We start from the raw sequence: 21,878 nt of genomic DNA, 5'->3' as shown, positions 1-21,878 counted from the left end.
TGTTGAACTTGCATAAGACATTGTTTTTGCCTCAGCTGGAGTACTGCGATCAGTTCTGGATAACACTCTTTAGGAAGGATATGAAGGCAATGCAGAAAAAGTTGACAAAAATTGTTCCAGGGATGACGAATTTCTGAGGAAGGATCACCGGACCCAAAATGTTAACTCTGATTTCTCTTCACAGATACTGCCAGACCTGCTGAGGTTTTCCAGCAGGTCCTTCTGTTTTTGTTTATGAGGAATTTCTGTACGGAGACAGATTCGGGAAGCAAGGAATGTTATTTTTGGAGAAGACACAGCAAGGTGAAGATCTGATTGAAGTATTCAAAACCATGAGAGGTATCGACAGAGTAAAGAGGGAGAAATTATTTTCACTAATTGCTTCTACTCCCATTTGAAAATATCAAGAAAATAAAGATTAATAAAAGTGATTAAGAAGCAAAAGTAACATAAATATGTGATAAGATGCACACAGTGACTCGCTAGCTCCTGCTGGAGAGTATGGTGGAGACAGGTTCAATTGAGGCAGGTTCAACAGAAGTTAGATGGTTATTCGATAAAAAAGAAATGTGCAGGGTTCTGGGAAGAAGGCAAGAGAATGGCTCTAGTTGAGATGTCCATTTGGAGAGCTGGTCCAGGCACCATGGGCCAAATGGCCTCCTTCTGCACTGTAACAATTCTGTGAAGAATGTCAAATTAAATCAGTATTGTGACATAGTCAATAAACTTAGAGAGAAAAATATGACAGAACCATGTGGCACCTGTCTTGGCCTGAGACCAAGGCAAATACCTTCTCAGGCAATGAAACATTTTGGAAATGCAGTTAATTATGAAGGAATTTAATCTATGTACATAGGAACATACAAATAGAAGAAGGGATTTTAGCCTCTCTTACTTGTTCTCCCATTCAGTGAGAGCTTGGCTGACCTGTGATCTAACTCATTGAATCTGTCTTTTTTTCAAATGTTCTCTAATACCTTTGGTTAACAGAAATTGCATCAGAAATAAAATTAACAATTGACGTAATAACAACTGACAACTGCAGGAAAAAATTCTGAAATGTTATACAAGTGTTTCTTAAAGTACACTCATGAAAAGTCTGGCTCCAATATTTAGTCTGTGCCTAATAGTCTTAGATTACCAATCAGTGGAAGTAATTTCTCCTTATCTCCACCATCAGTTTTCCTTCAGGTGATCAAATCATCACTTTATTTTTAAGATTCCAGGGATTACAATCACAATTGTGTAAACTCTTTTCTAAATGTAACCCTTGCAATCCAGTTATCATTCTGATAAATTAATGCTGCTCCCCCACCCTCTCTAAGACCCTTGTCCTCCTCCTAAGATGTGGTGCCCAGGACTGAACACAGCACTGCAAATGTGACCTAACTAGGGCTTTGTATGTAGGATGACATTTAACTCCAGAGTGTCCCACTCCTCTAATTCCCAATGTCAGCACTCTAATAACCATTTTGATTACTTTTCTAACTGTTCATAACATTTTAATCATCTAAGTACGTAAACTGCTAAGTTTCTTTCGGTCTTTAATAATTCATATCTTTTGACATTTATTGCTTTTAGGTCCAACTTTTGTTATTTTGTAGCTGTAGCTTGTAGTTCAAGTTCCCCGATATCATGTGTGGAATGTGCTATGAAAGGGCATGGCTGAGAACATCCATTACACTCCCTGCTTCTCTCGTTCACATTTATTTCCTCTCCATCCAGAGTAAAGTGGATCTTTGTTCAGGTTGTACATTATGTTGTGATTAGTCTCACTATTTTTGCCTTTTGAAGGCTGTCAGTGCTCTCCTTCCTGTTCTCCAGGTTGAAATATATGCAGAATGGTGAAAGGACGTGCATGTCACTACCACCCTGTTCAGACAGTTAAATGTGAAGCTGATTGTGATAGCGGGACAAGCTGGACTCAGAGACTCTGTCAGCTGTTACCCCGGGGCTGACCTCTGACCTGCGAACCGGATGTGAACCTTCAGGCCGGTGGGAAGATGGCGGCCGCGGAGCCGTGAACTCGAAACGGTTTAAAATATCTCCGTCCGCCTGGGCCTGGGAAAGGAGTCAGTGACTTACCGAGAGGGATGGGCGACACGGAGAAATTCTACTATGTTTACAGCTGTGACCTGGATATAAACGTCCAGCTGAAGATGTGAGTGAGGGAGATGGGAGGGTGGGAGTGAGGGAGATGGGAGGGTGGGAGTGAGGGAGATGGGAGGGTGGGAGTGAGGGAGATGGGAGGGTGGGAGTGAGGGACCCCGGGAGTGAGGGAGATGGGAGGGTGGGAGTGAGGGAGTGAGGGAGTGAGGGAGATGGGAGGGTGGGAGTGAGGGACCCCGGGAGGGGGGGATGATAAATCAAGCGACCATAAGATTTGGGAGCAGAATGAGACCATTCAGCCCATCCAGTCTGCTCTGACACTAGATCATGGCTGATATGAAGGGCAGCCCCATTCTGCTGCCTTCTCCCTGTGATTCACTTACCAATCAAGGAGCTGTCTATCTCTGTCTTAAATACACTCAATGACTTGGCCCCCTCAACCCTCTGCGGCAATGATTTTCACGGATTCAGTACCATCTTGATGAAGAGATTCCTGCTTATCTCCATTCTAAAGGATCGTCCCTTCATTCTGAGGTTGTGCCCCTGGGTCCTGGTCTCTCCAACTCGTGGAAGCACCTTCTCCACATCCGTTCTGTCTCAGTCACTCAGTATTCTGTAAGTTATAATCAGATACGCCTGTCCTCCTATCCTTCTAAATTCCATCAAATCAGACCCAGGGTCCTCAATTGCTCCTCATATGACAAGCTCTCCATCCTGGGGATATTTCTTGTAAAACTTCTCTGGAACTCCACCAATGCCAGCATATCCTTCCTGAGATTCAGGACCCAAAACTGCTCACAGTATGCCAAATATGGTCTGACCAGAGATTATACAGCAGCACATCTATACACTTGTGATGAAGTCCTCTTGAAATGAATACTGATATTCCATTTGCCTTCCTAACTGCCAACTGAACTTGCACGTTAACCTGAAGAGAATCTTGAATTCGGACTCTCAAGTGCCTTTGTACAATCATTCCTGGTTTAGAAAATAGTCTACACTTCTTCCTACTGAAATGTATAAATGTATGTACACCTTGCCACATCGTAATCCATTTGCCACTTCTTTGCCCACTTGCCTAGCATATCTAAATCTTTCTGCAGCCTCCTGCTTCCTGACTACTTTCTCTTCCTCCACCTTTCCTCACTAATGTCCTTAGTTCTATCATTCAGATCATTAACGGTGGCTCAGAGGTTAGCACTGCAGCCTCACAGCACCAGGGACCAGGGTTCAATCCCAGCCTCTGGCAACTGTCTGTGTGGAGTTTGCACGTTCTCCCCGTGTCTGCGTGGGTTTCCTCCAGGTGCTCGGGTTTCCTCCCACAGTCCAAAGATGTGCAGGTTAGGTGAATTGGCCACACTAAATTGCCCATAGTGTTTGGTGCGTTAATCAGAGGGAAATGGGTCTGAGTGGGTTACTCTTCGGAGGGTCGGTGTGGACTTGTTGGGCCGAAGGGCCTGTTTCTACACTGTAGGGAATCTAATCTCATTAATAACATGAATGGTTTTGGTCCCAACATAGGTCACTGTGGAGTTCCATTAGTCACTGGCTGCCATCCTGAAAAAGACCCCTTTACTAATACCCTCTGCCAGTCAGTCAATTGTTTATCCATGCCAGTATCTTGCCCCCTAACACTATGAGCTCTTGTCTTGTTTAGCAGCACCTTGTCAAAAGCCTAATGATACAAATACATCACATTAACTCGTTCTTCTGTATAATCCACTCATTACCTCTTCAAAGAATTATAACAGATTTGTCAGGGGTATTGAGGAGAAAGGAAGTTTGAGTGGGATGTGCTGAGTGGCAGCAGAATTGACAGGTGATTATGACCAGAGACAATGGATGCTCAGAGACAAGACCACAGCCCTGGACTAAGTGGTCTCGATTTGTCCTCCTATTTGTCCTGCACTTGGTCCAGGCAGTGACAGATTCTGGAGCAGGTCCTGTTTATCACCCTCACTTGCTGGCACTTAACCACTCTCTTTCATTCTTTCATCTTTATTAAGTATTTCTAAGTAACGTTTCAGAATGCGGATTACTTTTAGAACATGGCAATGAGATAAATCCAGGTGAAATATTAGGTCAATTTGATTCCATGTGGAAAGATCCTTTTCATTCCCATTTAGCCTTCAATCTTTGATCTGATTTGGATGCTTATCCCACATGCTGACCATTAAAATGCACTCTGTGTTGTCACAACTCCCTAGGGTAGTATACTAGAAATTAAGCTCTGCTATACTTGGAGTTATTACAAAAGATAAAGATTTTTAAACATATACAAAAACTATCCAATATATCTGATTTTCAGGTCCAGAAATAATGGAGCAGGTTTCTGTATTTAACAAGCATTATTATTTGTTGCAAGTAATTTGACTCCAACTACCAGTAAACAGATAGAAACAGTTGGTATGTGTTATGGGGAAAATCACCAGTCTCAGAGTCAGGGTACAATGATGGAGTGTATTGTACAAGGAAATGCTGGAGCTCCGGGAGAGAGAGACACCCACCAGCACAGTGGTCAGCTGCGATTCTTCTCTCCACCTGGAGCACATGTCAAGATACCTTTATACATCTTGTGATACAATAGGGCAGTTGTGAGATTATTGTCTTTGTCTTTGTAACATGATTTGCTTATGGCAATCATTGCTGAATCGTTGATGGTTTTGATATAGTCATTGTCAATTCCAGTGCAGCCTTTGCTAATTTCAGCGCAGTTGTTGTTGGTTTCAATGCAGACATTGTCAGTTTCAGTGTCTGCGTGGAAGTCCATTGCTGTAGTAATGGACACTAATCGCTCTTCCCGAGAAGGACAATTACTGCAGCCCTGGCTATTAGTACTTTGTATTGAGTCTGTATCAAGCTGTTATCATTTCTATCAAAGGTGTTTGCTGAACCCAGGCACTTCGGCGGGCAGTGTACACTACTGTGTATTCTCTTCCCCCGTCCACCTTAAACTAATCAACGAGGTTGTGAGTGCATTGTGCTGGCATTCTGGTGGCTCCAGGCAGTGTCTGTATTTGCTCTGCTGTCTCTCTCCATATTGTGATCCGGCAGTCATCTTATATGTCAAGTGGCCAACTGATGGCTCAGCGGCCATCTTATGAGTCCATGTGCCTAGTGTCACCTTATCCCGTGCCTTCTCCCTCTTCACTCCCCCCTTTGTGGTAAAGGAGGTGACCTCAGAGATCTCCCGCAGACCACACAATTTACAAGTAGATGTAGGTCATCTTAGCAGCTCCTCCTCCCGAGGGGTATCATGAGGTGCCAATTTCGTTGGGGGCTGTTCTGTGATGACACTTGCTGATGGTACAGTTCTTGTCAGTAACTCCTTACAGCAGAGCTTTAAACATCTGACGCCCACAGAACATGTCAGCATGAGTGTAATGAGGTGAACTATCCCCAAATAGGGTCCCCTTTGCCTATCAATCAATTTAGTCAGCTGTCTGTGATTGTGAACCCCCACCCCCCCCACCCCGTCGAAAATTATCTAGCTGGTCTCAAATATTCTTGATGGCTGCTGTAATGTTCTAAGAGGCATCAATACCATGGGTGATACAATTGTCACCAATAATTGTACAAACTCCCCTTGCTGTTCTAATTGAAAATCTACCACGTAATGTGTCTGCTGTGTGTAGAGTCTGAGTTCAGCCAACTCTGTATTAATTGCTTCCAGAGCTTTTGAGGTATTATTGCCTATTAGTTAGGCCACATACAAGGTACTGATTAAGGATGATCAGCCATGATCATAATGGTGGTGCTGGCTCGAAGAGCCGAATGGCGTACTCCTGCACCTATTGTCTATTGTAATTTCAGTTTTTAGCGCTGATGACCCCTCCTGTGTCCCCCCCAAAGATAGAGATCCCAAGAATCCAGATCCCAATGATGACTCCAAAGTAGTAGGGAACTACCAGTCAGCACAGAACTCCTGACTGATGGAGCAGGTCACTATCCTTCTCTGAACATATCCCCTGCTGGGACATGGTACAGTTAGGGATGCAATTGTCCCTACTGCAAACAGGTTTGGGAAGTCTGTGGTGTCTGTCGCATAAGTCCCCTTAAATAGAAAAACAAATCCCTTTGCTGCTCGGTAACATACATTGTCCTGGTCCTTCCATCTGTCTGACCACCCACGTTGCCCCCAAACCACGCATTAAGCCCCCCCCCACTAAACTGGTGAGTATCAAATTCATATGTCCATGTAGCAGAGCTGACATGGTGCCATTGCAGTGATCACATGAATTGTCTACCCACGGTCACATTGCAGCATACTTGCTCGCTGCAGGTGAACTGTCCCCTAGTGACCGTACAGTGCTGATAAATGCACTGAGTCTGGACACATGAGTCACTTTTGGGAACAAGAACACAAATGCTTCCCCTTCCCTGCCCTGTGAAACAGAATGGGTATTTACCCCCCACTAGGCTGGGGGACCCGGCCCCATGGGCCAGTGGTCCTGTTCAGCTGTACACATCTACCCTGGAGTCTCTGCTTGTATTTCCCTATCTGCCCTTTACACAGTGCTTCCCAGGTATCTATACGTGTCGCAAGGGCTCCACAGCAGGATGGCCACAAATAGGGATTCCACTGATCGCACCAGTGGGTAGCAGACAGTTCAGTTCCCATGCATGCTGAGGTGGGTTTTATGGAAGAGGTTATCCTCAAATCCTGATCTGCTCCCAACGGTTGTGATACGTAAACACAGTGAAATACATACAGGTGTATACATTTTGCAGCCTTGGGTGACCACTGCAGAGTAAAACCCTCCCTCATTATTACAGCGGAAGTGAAAATCCTTGCTGGGATCTGGCAGCCTTAACCCGGGGGCCAACATGAGTTGAGTTTTAAGCTGACTGTTTGCCTCCTCCTGTTCTGACCCCCACGTTACAGATTCTAAGGCTTGCCTCCTTTAATTAATCTCTGGATCGGTTCAGCCAATTTTGTGAACTCGAGAATAAAGCTCCGACTGTAGTTGAATAGCCCCATGACCTTCCTGACTCCCCTAACAGTGGCAGGTCATGGCATCTGTTGGATTGCCTTCTTATGGTCGTTGGGCAGTTCTTTGAGTCCCTGGGATATAAGATGTCCCAGGTATAAGACTGGTGTTTTACCAATTTGTGCCTTTCTAGGGCTGACGTTTAACCCTGTGGTTGCTGATTCCTGCAGTGCTAGACATAAAGCTTCCTGGCCTGGATTCAGAGGCAATTAGGATATCATCTACACATGGGAGGGCAGTGCTACCCTCTGGTAAATCTACTCTCTTCATAATGTTGGTCATCACACTGTGAAATATAGTGGGGCTGTTGTGGAACCCTGTGGCAGGTGAGTCCATGTGTACTGCCTGTCCCTTACTATAAAAGTGAATTTATTCTGGGACTCAGGGTGTAATGGGATAGACCAGAAACCATCGGCTTCTTCTAAAACAGTAAAAATCCTGTGCTCAGAGGCCAAGCTGTTTAAGATGGTGGAGGTGTCTGCTACAATTTGGGGGTGACCTTATTTAGTCCTGTATAATCAGTAGTGTGCCTGTAGTTCTCATCAGGCTTTAGTACTGGCCACTTTGGGGAATTAGTTGTACTTGTGGTTTCTTTCAGGATTCCCTGGCTCACTAGTTCTTTCACTATCTCCACAACTGCTTTTTCTGCTTTGGGTTTTATTGGGGCTTATGCTGTAGTCTGGGTACCCTTATGGGGTCAATGTTAGCTAGACCTGTATCTAACTTTATTTCTGCCCGGGTTCCGGGGACGGAGGTGTACGTGGCTCTGAATCTCCCCTTTTTGAGGCTCCAGGCTATACTGGTGACTGAAGCCACTTTAATAGTTTCAAGGTGACTTGTAAGTTTCCCAATCTCAGTCTTCCAACCGTCCTCTCTGGGCCAAATCAATTTCCCTTTTGCACAATCGATTAGAACATTATATTCTCTCATGAGGTAATTTCCCATTATGGTGCCCTCGTTATTTTGGCATATATAGAATTTCATGGTGATATAAAATATATATATATATATAGTTTATTTCTGAGAGTAGTTTCACTTGGGTAAGCTGGTGTTTTATCCCCTCCTAGCCCAGTAAAGTGAATTATTTTATTTGTGTGGGGTAAGGGTAAGTTTGTGATAGATACAGCCATTCCTGTGTTTACTCGAGTTTCACATTTCCTCCCTCCTATTACAGCAGACATGTAAATTCGTCTCTCGCCCTTACCCTCACGAATGGGGCAGCTGGTTGTCAGCTCTGCTGACCTCGGGACTCCCGTGGTGTTCCAGGTGATGTTTGGGGGTGCCCCATGCTTTTCCCAGCATACTGCTTCGATGTGTCCTGTTCTTTTGCAGTAGCTGAAGTATTTTACATTGTTCCCTGCTCTATTCCCTGCTTGTGCGGCCCTACATTCTCTCTAGCAAAGCCGCCTTGCCGGCCACAGTTGTGGCAGGATTGCTTTATTCTACTCATGCCACCATTCCGGTCGGCTGCTTTGTCAGGTCTTGCCTTATTGCTGGAGCTTCTGCCTCCTGCACCCAGCTAGCTCACTCAACGAGATCATCATCATCCTGGGACATTATTACTCCCATTTTCAGGATGGCTTGGTGGGAGCTAGAGAGCCCATCCCTAAAAGCTTGGATGAATGCCTGGTCCCCCTGATCTGGGTTCGCTCGCCTAAGCATTCCCGATAGACCCTAAATAATCGTTCCCCATACTCAAAGGCTCCTTCCCCTTTAATTTGCTTAGTGGTTGTGATCTTGCTCCAGTTCATGGGAGCATTTCCCAGCACCCTCTGGATTTCTTCTTTAAAGTTGGTGAAGGGGACCTGCTGGGCATCGATCTTGGCTATAAGAGAGATGGTACATATCTACCGTCCTCCCCTAAAGTCTTGGGTTGCCGAAGGATCATGTCAGCCAGCTACCTGCCTCCACTTGACCAGCTGGTGTATGTCTCTCAGGTGTACTTGGTGCCCTACCCATACACTGTCCAGCTCTTCCCAGAACTGAGTGTTTGCACTCTGGGGCTGTAATTTGCCCAGGGAGGCCATAATCTGCTGCCTCTCTCCTGGGTTGAATGGTTTATAATTTGTTTTGTGTTGTGATGCTGTCCCCCCTCTGGTAATGGGATCTAAGTTATACACTTGCATGGTTCGTTCAACAGAGGTAGCAGTTGGTCTCTGCTGAATGGTTTCGTCGGAGGGGAGAGTGTCACTTTCCCTCTCCTCTTGTATTCTTTCTCATGTGAATTCTAGATCCTTTATCCTGCTCTCCAGCTCTTTAACTTGTTCCTGGTCCTTTCTCCACCTATTCGTGGAGGCACTCATTTGTTCAATTGGGCTGGCTAACTGGTGCACGAACATTACCCCTATTTCTTTGGTTTTATTCCGTTTGTTTATCTATCCACTCTCTCTGTTGTGCTAATGTATGGGATGGATCCCACCCACTTTTCTTCATTTGCTCTGTCAACTCTTGTCTGTCTGCCTAGTATTTCTCACTAAGGGAACCTGTTGTGGGAAATATCGCCAGCCTAGAGTCACAGTCAGGGTTCAATGACGGAGTGTATTGTACAAGGAAATGCTGGAGCTCCGGGAGAGAGAGACACCCACCAGCACAGTGGTCAGTTGCGATTCTTCTCTCCACCTGGAGCACACGTCAAGATACTTTTATACATCTTGTGATACAATAGGGCATTATTGTCTTTGAAACATGATTTGTTTATGCAATCATTGCAGAATCATTGGTTTCGATACAGTTAAGACATGTCCCCCACAGATCCTACTGTCACCATCCCTGCCCCCCAGAACCCTGAGGGGAACACCACCCCTGCTCATGACTCCACCGCCCCCCCCCACTCCCAGCTCCACACCTACTCCAGGTCCTAGCTCCCAGCCCTGCTGTGTTTTCACCAGTCACCCTGACCTCCCCCTCACTGTGGACAAACGAGCAGTCCTCAGCAAAGGCCTCACCTTTATCCCCCTCCACCCACGCGTCAAAGAATTTAATACACGCCGTGACGTCGAACACTTCATTCCGCCACCTCCGCCTCCGAGCTTACTTTTACAATCAGGACTCCCACTTGCCTTCCGAGGACCCCTTCGCCTGCCTCCAACACACTCCATCCACCTGGACACTCCGTGCTGGCATATTACCCACCCTCAACCTCTTCATTTCCAACTGCCGATGAGACATTAACCGCGTCAACCTGTCTACCCCCCCCTCCCCCACTCTAACATCTCACCCTCACAACGCGCAGCCCTCCACTCCCTCTGCTCCAATCCCAACGTCACCATCAAACCAGCAGATAAAAGGGGGCACAGTGGTAGTTTGGCGCACTGACCTCAACACCGCTGAAGCTAGACAACAACTCGAAGACACCTCCTCCTACCGCACCCCTCAACCATCACCAAACCATCATCTCCCAGACCATACAGAACCTCATCACCTCAGGAGATCTCCCACCCACAACCTCCAACCTCATAGTCCGGGAACCCTGCACTGCCCGGTTCTACCTCCTTCCCAAGATCCACAAGCCTGACCACTCCGGCTGACCCGTTGTTTCAGCCTGCTCCTGCCCCACCGAACTCATCTCCACCTACCTTGACACTGCTCTAGCCCAGGAACTCCCCACATATGGTCGAGACACCACCCATGCCCTCCACCTCCTCCATGACTTCCGTTTCCCCGGCCCCCAATGCCTCATCTTCACCATGGGCATCCAATCCCTCTACACCTCCATCCGCCATGACCAGGCCCTCCAAGCCCTCCGTTTCTTCCTCTCCCGACGTCCCCAACAGTACGCTGCCACTGACACTCTCATTCGTTTGGCTGAATTGGTCCTCACCCTTAACAATTTCTCCTTCAAATCCTCCCACTTCCTCCAAACCAAAGGGGTAGCGATGGGAACCTGTATGGGCCCCAGCTATGCCTGTCTTTGTTGACTATGTAGAACAGTCCATCTTCTGTAGTTACACTGGCACCACTCCCTACCTCCTCCTCCACTACATTGATGACTGCATTGGTGCCACCTCGTGCTCCCGCAATGAGGTTGAGCAATTCATCAACTTCTCCAACACATTCCACCCCAACCTTAAATTCACCTGGACCATCTCTGACACCTCCCTCCTCTTCCTGGACCTCTCCACCACCATTAATGACGACTGACTTGATACCGACATTTTTTACAAACCCACTGACTCCCACAGCTACCTGGATTACCCCTCTTCCCACCCTACCTCCTGCAAAAATGCCATCCCGTATTTCCAATTCCTCCGCCTCCGCCGTATCTGCTCCCAGGAGGACCAGTTCCACCACAGAAAATACCAGATGGCCTCCTCCTTTAGAGACCGCAATTTCCCTTCCCATGTGGTTAAAGATGCCCTCCAACGCATCTCATCCACATCCCGCACCTCTGCCCTCAAACTCCATCCCTCTAACCATAACAAGGACAGAGCCCTCCTGGTGCTCACCTTCCACCCTACCAACCTTTGCATAAACCACATCATCTGAAGATATTTCTGTCACTTCCAAAAAGACCCTACCACGAGGGATATGTTTCCCTCCCCACCCCTTTCCGCCTTCCGCAAAGACCATTTCCTCCGTGACTACCTGGTCAGGTCCACGCCCCCCAACAACCCACCCTGCCATCCTGGCACCCTCCCCTGCCACCGCAGGAATTGCAAAACCTGCTCCCACACCTCCCCCCCCCCACCTCCATCCAAGGCCCCAAAGGAGTCTTCCACATCCATCAAAGTTTTACCTGCACATCCACCAATATCACTTATTGTATCCGTCGCTCCCGATGCGATCTCCTCTACATTGGGGAGACTGGATGCCTCCTAGCAGAGTGCTTTAGGGAACATCTCCACACCAATCAACCCCACCGCCCTGTGGCCCAACATTTCAACTCCCCCTTCCACTCTGCCGAGGACATGCAGATCCTGGGCCTCCTCCACTACTGCTCCCTCAGCACCCAATGCCTGGAGGAAGAACGCCTCATCTTCCATCTTGGAACACTTCGACCCCAGGACATCAATGTGGATTTCACCAGCTTCCTCATTTCCCCTTCCCCACCTCACCCCAGCTCCAACTTTCCAGCTCAGCACTGTCCCCATGACCTCCCCTTCCTTACCACCTATCCACTCCACCCTCCTCTCTGACCTATCACCTCCATCCCCACCCCCACTCACCTATTGTACTCTATGCTCTTTTCTCCCCATCCCCACCCTCCTCTCATTTATCTCTCCACCCTTCAGGCACTCTGCCTCTATTCCTGATGAAGGGCTTTTGCCTGAAATGTCGACTTTCCTGCTCCTCGGATGCTGCCTGACCTGCTGTACTTTTCCAGCACCACTCTAATCTAGACTCTGGTTTCCAGCATCTGCGGTCCTTGTTTTTACCTCGATACAATCATTGTCAGTTCTAGTGCACCCTTTGTTGTTTTCAGCATGGTTGTTGCTGGTTTCAATGTCTGCGTGGAAGTCCATTGTTGTAGTAATGGACACTAATCGATTTTCCTGAGAAGGACAATTACTGCAGCCCTGGCTATTAGCACTTTGTATTGAGTCTTTATTCAGCTGTTAGCATTTCTATCAAAGGTGCTGGACCCAGACACTTTGGCGAGCAGTATACGGACCCACGTGTACTCTTTTTTTTTTTCTTCCCCCACCCACCTTAAACTAATCAACTAGGTTGTGAGTGCATTGTGCTGGCATTCTGGTAGCCCCTGTCCGTGTCTGTATTTGCTCTGCTGTCTCTCTCCATATCATGGTCTGGTGGTCATCTTGTGAGTCAACTGGCCAACTGATGGCTCAGCAGCCATTTTATGTGTCCGTGTGCCTAGTGTCACCCTGCCCCGTGCCATCTCCGATTCAGCATGTCATACTATTAATTAAAACTCTAATCCCTTTATAAACCCCAATTTTCACACATACGTGCACAGACAGCCAGACATAAACAGGAACATGGATGGAAAACTGGAAAAGCAGTTTTAGTTCTCAAGATGTGTTGAGTTCCTTCTGACTGATTAGGAGATTTATTTTTGGCTTTCATTTTGTAAATGCTTCCACCAGTTTGCAAGAGGCACAGGGTAGCTAGTTCACATTGCAAAGGTCTCTGACTTATCAATTGAAAGTGACAACTTGCAGCAACTGATTAACAAAGGTTTTCTTAAGGTTTAAAATGCCTTTTGACTACAGAGAACAAAGGAGAAATCACATCAAACAAAACTATTAGAGTTTTTTGAGGAAGTAGCAAGCAGGATAGATAAATGGGAAGCAGTGCTGTAATATATTTAGATTTTCAAAAGCATTTAATAAGGTACCACATGGTAGTCCACATAATAAGATAGGAGCCCATGAAGGTAGTATGTTAGCATAGAGGATTGGCACACTAATAGAGGAGAGAGTTGTTATGTGGGGGACATTTTCAGAATGGCAACCTGTGCCACAGGGATCAGTATTGGGGCCACAAGTATTTAGAATATATATTATTGTCTTGGATGAGGAATGTGAATGCACTATAGCCAGGTTTGCGGATTTCACCAATAGGTGGGTATGCACACAGTGAGGATGTTAAGAGTCTGCAGAGGAATATAGACAGATGAAGTGAGTGGGCAAAAACTTGGTAGATGGCATGTAAAGTGAGAAAATGTGAGGTTATGCAGTTTAGTAGGAAGAATAGAGGAGGTGAATATTATTTAAATAGAAAAAGACTGCAAATATTTATATCACAAGGATTTAGCAGTCTTATGCATAAATCATAAAATGTTAGTATGCAAGTTCAGCCGGTAAGAAGACAGGCAAATAGAATTAGATTAGATTAGATTATTTACAGTGTGGAAACAGGCCCTTCGGCCCAACAAGTCCACACCGACCCGCCGAAGTGCAACCCACCCAGACCCATTCCTCTACATTTACCCCTGCCCCTCACACTATGGGCAATTTAGCATGGTCAATTCACCTGACCTGCACATTTTTGGAGTGTGGGATGAAACTAGAGCACCCGGTGGAAACCCACACAGACACGGGGAGAATGTGCAAACTTCAGTCGCCTGAGGCGGGAATTGAACCCGGGTCTCTGGCACTGTGAGGCAGCAGTGCTAACCACTGTGTCAAATGTTGACCTTTATTTCAAAGGGAATCGGGTATAAAAATAGGGAGGCTTTGCTAAAACTTTGCAAAGCCCTTGTCAGACCACAGCTAGAATACTATAAACAGTTTTGGACCCCTTTATCGAGGAAAGGATATATGAACATTGGAGCAATTCCAACGAACGTCCTCGAGATTTATCCTGAGTATGGAAGGACTATCTTATAAGAGAAGTTGAGAGGGTTTGCTTTGTACTCATTGGCGTTTAGTAGATTGAGAGTTAACTTTGTTATGATGTACAAGATTCTTTGGGAACTTGGCAGAAAAGATGTGGAAAGGTTGTTTTCCCTTATTGGAGAGTCTTGGAGGTGACTGCATAATCTAATAATTAGAGTTCACCCATTTAAGACTGAGATGAGGAATTTCTTTTCCCCTGAGGGTAGTAAATCTGTGAAATCCTTTATTATAGAGAGCTGTTGAGGTTGGGTTGTTAAATATTTTCAAGGCTGAGATGGAGAGATTTTTAAATCAGTAAGGAAATTGGGTTGAGAATTATCAGATGAGCCATTGAATGACATCGATGGGCTCAATGGCCTATTTCTTCTACATTTTATGATCTCCATGAAGCATTTCCTGATCTGGGGAAGATTTGACCTTGTTCCCATCCCTCAGCTATTTAGTTATGTAGGAACTGATCAGGCAGTTGTTTGCTGGCAAAAGGTCTTTGTCATTGATAACTGGTCATTAATCCATAGATGAGGCAACTTCTGTATCCATCAAAGTTCCATGTGAATATAACCCTTAGGCTCCAGCTGGCCTGTGTCCTAATTTTCAATTCCTGCTTGTTGAAACAACTGTATAACAATGCTTGGTATGAGTATCCAGTTACTTCTTGCCTTTACAAAATATGCAGGAGTTTTTAAAACAGTTCTTTCATATTTCAGTCCCCAGTTTTTAAAAGCACTAATATAACAGGATGTAGTTTTTTACAGTATTTATCATATTTTGTCTTTCATTAATTTGACATTGTGCCTTTTGTTGTATTCCCATGTTTTAATTTATTTACCACTCTTTACCACTTTCGAGAAGGTTACCCACTTTCCTCCCTGAAAAGCCTAGCTCTGATCTGTCCTTTCTCTTAACTCAGGTCCTTAACATTGAAGGTTAAATTCTTCCCTACAGAGTTTGGGTGTCGATTTGGTAATCGGAACTTTTGTATTATGTTTATTTTGATGGAAAGAGATTTCATGTCCTATAATTGTAATCTAAAGACAGATTTGAAAATGGGAGCATAACTGAACAGTGGAGGTTCAGTTTCCGCACCGTCTGAGGTGACCATGAAGAGCTCTCCTCAACCTGTCCCTTTACCTGAGGCCTGGTGACTCTCTGGTTAAACAGTGTCTGTCTATCTCCCTCTCACTCTTCCTAATGAGAGAGCAGCCCTATGCTGCAGTAGAACTATAGCGACTTTACCTTTACTTGTAATGTGGGTGAGTATCTGCCAATCTTGGTATAAATTTTAAGCCGTTTGCCTTGGCAGTTCAGTTAGTCATATGCTGTCCATCCGAAGAGAGGGCTGATGCCAGCTGGAAGTATTTTGCTGGATTTTCCCAAGATGGCCGGCAAAATTTTAAGAGTTTTGTGTTTGGTTTGCAAGTGTTTCTGAATGGAAAGGTCGTCTCACTCATCATTTTTCTCAACTGATGGGGCATGAAGACATGTTGATGAATGGCAGGTCGGGTAATGCAGCACAGGACTCGACTAGTTGGTTTAGGTCTTGCTGACATTCACCTCACTGGGGCAGTGTTCATTACCCATCCTTAATTCCCGTTAAGAAGATCAAACCATTCTTGGGCCATTGAGGTCCAATGGTGTAGTGACAAGCACAGAACTGTTAACGAGGAAATTACAGGATTTTGATGTTGGCACTGTGAAGGAATAGTAATTATAGTTCCAAGTCAGGATAGTATGTGGCTTGGAGGAGAATTTGTAAGTGGTGATATTCCCATATTTTGCTGCACTTGGCCTTCCAGGCTGAAGAGGTTTCAAGTTTGGACAATGCTCCAAAGATGTCATAGAGTCAAAGAGATGTACAGCATGGAAACAGACCCTTCTGTCCAATCCATCCATGCCGACCAAATATCCCAACCCAACCTAGTCCAACCTGCCAGCACCTGGCCCATATCCCTCCAAACCCTTCCTATTCATAAACCCATCCAAATGCCTCTTAAATATTGCAATTATACCAGCCTCCACCACATCCTCTGGCAGCTCCTTCCATAAACGTACCACCCTCTGTGTGAAAACGTTGCCCCTTAGGTCTCTTTTATATCTTTCCCCTCTCACCCTAAACCTATGCCCTATCGTTCTGGACTCCTCAATCCCAGGGAAAATACTTTGCCTATTTATCCTATCCATACCCCTCATAATTTTGTAAACCTCTATAAGGTCACCCCTCAGCCTCCGACGCTCCAGGGAAAACAGCCCCAGCCTTTTTCAGCCTCTCCCTGCAGATCAGATCCTCCGACCCTGGCAACATCCTTGTAAATCTCTTCTGAACCCTTTCAAGTTTCACAACATCTTTCTGATAGGAAGGAGACCAGAATTGCATGCAATATTCCAACAGTGGCCTAACCAATGTTCTGTACAGCCGCAACATGACCTCCTGTACTCAATACTCTGACCAATAAAGGAAAGCATACGAAATGCCTTCTTCACTATCCTATCTGCAACTCCACTTTCAAGGAGCCAAAAACCTGCACTCCAAGGTCCCTTTGTTCAGCAAAACTCCCTCAGATCTTGCCATTAAGTGTATAGGTCCTGCTAAGATTTGCTTTCCCAAAATGCAGCAGCTCGCATTTATCTGAATTAAACTCCATCTGCCACTTCTCAGCCCTTTGGCCCATCTGGTCCAGATCCTGTTGTAATCTGAGGTAACCCCCTTTGCTGTCCACTACACCTCCAATTTTGGTGTCATCTGCAAACTTACTAACTGTACCTCTTATGCTCGCATCCAAATCATTTATGTAAATGACAAAAAGTAGAGGGCCCAGCACCGATCCTTGTGGCACTCCACTGGTCACAGGCCTCCAATCTGATAAACAACCCTCCACCACCACCCTCTGTCTTCTACCTTTAAGCCAGTTCTGATTCCAAATGGCTAGTTCTCCCTGTATTCCATGAGATCTAACCTTGCTAATCAGTCTCTTATGGGGAACCTTGTTGAACACCTTACTGAAGTCCATATAGATCACATCTACTGCTCTGCCCTCATCAATCTTCTTTGTTACTTCTTCAAAAAACTCAATCAAGTTTGTGAGCCCTGATTTCCCATGCACAAAGCCATGTTAACTATCCCTAATCAGTCATTGCCTTTCCAAATACATGTACATCCTGTCCGTCAGGATTCCCTCCAACAACTTGTCCACCACCGAGGTCAGGCTCACTGGTCTATAGTTCCCTGGCTTGTCTTTACCGCCCTTCTTAAACAGTGGCACCACGTTTGCTAACCTCCAGTCTTCTGCCACCTCACCTGTGACTATCGATGATACAAATATCTCAGCAAGAGGCCCAGCAATCACTTCTCTAGCTTCCCACAGAGTTCTCGGGTACACCTGATCAGGTCTTGGGGATTTATCCACCTTTAACCGTTTCAAGACATCCAGCACTTCCTCCTCTGTAATCTGGACATTTTGCAAGATGTCACCAGCTATTTCCCTACAGTCTATATCTTCCATATCCTTTTCCACAGTAAATATTGATGCAAAATATTCATTTAGTATCTCCCATTTTTTTGTAGCTCCACACAAAGGCCGCCTTGCTGATTTTTGAGGGGCCCTATTCTCTCCCTAGTTACCCTTTTGTTCTTAACATATTTGTGAAAACCCTTTGGATTCTCCTTTAATTCTATTTGCCAAAGCTATCTCATGTCCCTACTTTGCCCTCCTGATTTCCCTCTTAAGTATACTCCGACTTTCTTTATACTCTTGTAAAGGATTCACCCGATCTATCCTGTCTGTACCTGACATATGCTTCCTTCTTTTTCTTAACCAAACCCTCAATTTCTTTAGTCATCCAGCATTCCCTATAGTTACCAGCCTTCCCTTCCACCTTGACAGGAGTATACTTTCTCTGGATTCTTGTTATCTCATTTCTGAAGGCTTCCCATTTTCCAGGTGAGTTGTCTTGGTGTGTCCTTCGAATGCACCTTATAGATGAAATACATGACTGCTACCAAATATCAGTGATGGACGGAATGAATATTTGTACGTGAGGTGCCAGTTAGGCAAACTGCTTTGTCTTGGATTTCAGGTTTTTGAGTGTTGTTGGAGTTGAATTCATCCAGACAAGTAGGGAGTATTCCAATGCACTCCTGGCTTATGCCTTGTAGATGGTGGACAGGCTTTGGGGAGTTAGGAGGTGAGTTACTTGCTGTAGGATTCCTAGCCTCCAACCTACTGTTCATGACAAGACCACTTCAGTTTCTGGTCAATAGTAACCCACAGTTTCCACCTGCTGTAATGTATCTTAAATACTTAGTTTAACAATTAACCTTGCAGTTCAGGCAGCATCCAAGGAGCAGCAAAATCGACGTTTCGGGCAAAAGCCCTTCATCAGGAATCTGGCTTTTGCCCAAAACGTTGATTTCGCTGCTCCTTGGATGCTGCCTGAACTGCTGTGCTCTTCCAGCACCACTAATCTAGAATCTGGTTTCCAGCATCTGCAGTCATTGTTTTTACCTCCTTAATGATTAACCTGCTTAGTTGAATTATGACACTCCTTTGCTTTGCAATACCATTCACGTGCAATGATCACATTACTGATTGTTTTCTGTATTTTCCTTTGAAACAATGATTTGCTAATTGCTTTACAATAGATCATGTTTTTTTTTAAAAATAACAATTGATTAATCATGAATTTTGTATTACATTTGTTTTCTGCAGCCTGAGTTACTACAGATTCACATTGTATTGATAATAGTTTCAGGCACTACACAATATGTAAATGATTGTGCCTGTTTTTGGAGATGTGGATAGAATTACCCTTGTTTAAAGACCCTTATGCTTCACTTCCATAAAGTGAACTTTTAATTTCTGAGAGGAATTCAATATTACAAATCAAAGTACTGGCATAGAGACTGTGGCTGATGTGTCACTTTGACATCCCAATGGCAGTGTAATTTAAGTTTAATGACACTGACCAGAGTGTAGACTGAATTTTATCAAGCAGTAGGAGATCATCCAGTAGCAGTAGTCTCATTATTTGGGCTTCTCATTAGTATGAACAATATTAGTGAAGAATGGGTTTCAGAAATATTTGAACTTCACATTTCCTTATGCAAACATTCGTTGTAATTTAGTGTTTTGCTTTGCTCGAACAAGGTCTGCCTGTTTGCAAGTTGAGATGTTCAACTCTGGACTGACAATATAAACAGTGTTTTAACTAAACTATTAAGGTTCAAAATATCATTATTTTCCATTCATTGGTGACTATTCGGAGTTTGAAACTGATGAAGAACTACTTGGAGTTAGCCCCGCAGGAAAATGTGCACTTTAGTTTCAATAGGACTTCATCTACATTAGTAGATGTTAAAAGGAACTTCTCGTTATAAAGTAGTATTGTTGCTTTAAATTACTGACACGATACTTGATTGTAATTAATGCTCTTTCATTAAAGTATAGAATGTGTGACGATGTTGTGCATCACTTAAAGCTTTTTTAAAAAATTATTGGTATTCTGAACAATGAAGATTTTAGTAATTGTACATGAGAAGTAGAATAGACATGCAACTGAAATATTTTCACTTGGATAATAAAGCACAATTTTTGGATTGCTAACCTTTCTTTGTGAATGCCACGTAATGTGCTGATATTTTCCGATATTATCTCTTGTGTCTTTCTCTTAATGCAGTGGAAGCTTGGAAGGCAAACGGGAGCAAAAAAGCTATACAGCTCTTCTGGAAGATCCATTGCTTAAATTTTCAGGCTTGTACCAGGAAACTTGCTCTGATCTCTATGTGACAGGCCAAGTATTTGCAGAAGGAAAACCTTTGGCTCTTCCTGTTCAGACGTCTTATAAAGCTTTCAGCACAAGATGGAAGTAAGTATATCTTGCTGTTGAGATTTGTGATGGTGGCTTGGATATTTTTTCTTGGTTGTCTTGACAAAGTATTTGGTCTTTATCAGCTTCTAGAATATTTCATATAAAATGAATGCCAACTTTTTAACTTTCATGATAATTTTAACCCTTAATCTTCATGTTTAACTCAACATTTTTGCTGTTTGCTTAAAAGATAAATTGCAGAATCCTGACTAAAGTAGCTCAGTGAGTTGGAAACAATTTTATCTTTTCAAATGATTATGGGGAATTCAAATTACTTTCTTCAGTTTAGAACCTGCCAGTTTTTAAGAAGTACAGACAGAATCTGGAAGAAAGTACTTTTAGTTAGCAAAGCAAAAGTAAGAAATTGGCTGAACAAAACTCCCAAACTATGTTTGTTTCTAAAATAAAATTCCATATTTTAATTTAATGGATTAGTTAGTTAGTGTGGTTCCACCACTGGACGCAGACCTGGAAAATAATGGTCAAATAATGGGATGGGAGCAATTGAAATAACTTCAGCCATTTCAGAGTGCAAATACAGTTTGAAAATATAAATTGTTTCTGATCAGTGTATTTGGTAAAGGGACAAAGGAAATAGAGTAGCAAATGAATTGCACTTTGACAACATGTTAATAAAATTAGCATTTCAAGAAGAAAGCTATCAACGACATTGCTAAGAACAGCCAGAGATTAATCGTCATGTTAATAGTTTTGCATGGTTCCAAATAAATTACATTTGAAAACAATTGTTACTCTCCTCTCTATCAAATAAGTTTTAGTTCATGCAAGTTTGCACTGTGTGCCATGTGGATGTCAACTTTGTTTAATTTCCTTTTATGATATCTTGATGCAACTGAGTGATTTGATTGGCCAACACAGCAGGTAATTAAGAGTCTACTGCATTGACATGGAACTGGAGTCACATATAAGTCAGACCAGATAAGGGTGACAGATTTCCTCCTTAAATGACATTACTTAACCAGATGAATTTTTACATCAATGATTATATGTTGCCATTAGATTATATGTAATTCCAGGTTGCAAGCAATTCAAATGTGACCATCTGGCATGGTTTGGTTTGAACCCATGCATCCAGATCATTAACCAAGGGCTCTGGATTACTTGCTTAGTGACATTACCATTATGCCACTGTCTCCCCATTTTCAGCCATGATTTATATTAATACTTGCTGTATGCATTCTGCTTCTGCATTTCTTTTTCTTTAGTTTGGTCAATTATTTTCAGAACTTTTACTATCGAAGACCTTCTCTCTCCCCTTTTCTAGTTTTGAGGAAACGTTTGGAGCTCAAGGTTGTGGTTGACTTGCTGAATGTTGCCAACATTTTGTGGTTTTATTTCAGATATTCAGTTTTTATCCTTTTGGGAGTTTTTCCATGATGTTTATTGAAATCATATTATCATGAATGTTAAATCTTGTGATCTTGGTTTTTGGCTACACTTACATGGGAGGTGATGGCTTAGTGGTATTATCATTTACCTGTTAATGCAGAGCTCCAGGAAATGTTCTAGGGTGCCAGGTTCAAATGCCACCATGTCAGATGGTGGAACTTGAACTCAGTAAAATATCTCAATTAAGATTCAAATGATAACC

The 21,878-nt window shown here is 44.0% G+C and overlaps 1 protein-coding gene across 1 annotated transcript in view; it reads left to right on the top strand.

Moving 5' to 3' along the window:
* The first annotated feature begins 1,975 nt into the window (after positions 1-1,975).
* The window catches only part of pik3c3 (phosphatidylinositol 3-kinase, catalytic subunit type 3), a 123,782-nt gene continuing 103,879 nt past the window's right edge, over positions 1,976-21,878 (top strand). The window contains exons 1-2 of the mRNA XM_072571945.1: positions 1,976-2,161; positions 20,075-20,263. Coding sequence (XP_072428046.1) covers positions 2,094-2,161; positions 20,075-20,263 — 257 coding nt within the window. The 5' untranslated portion in view covers positions 1,976-2,093. The remainder of the gene's footprint in view (positions 2,162-20,074; positions 20,264-21,878) is intronic.

This window comes from Chiloscyllium punctatum, chromosome 1, assembly GCF_047496795.1.
Source record: "Chiloscyllium punctatum isolate Juve2018m chromosome 1, sChiPun1.3, whole genome shotgun sequence".
Classification (NCBI taxonomy): Eukaryota; Metazoa; Chordata; class Chondrichthyes; order Orectolobiformes; family Hemiscylliidae; genus Chiloscyllium; species Chiloscyllium punctatum.
The sequence above is the reverse complement of the archived record's forward strand: the minus strand, read 5'-3'. Positions and strand labels throughout refer to the sequence as shown.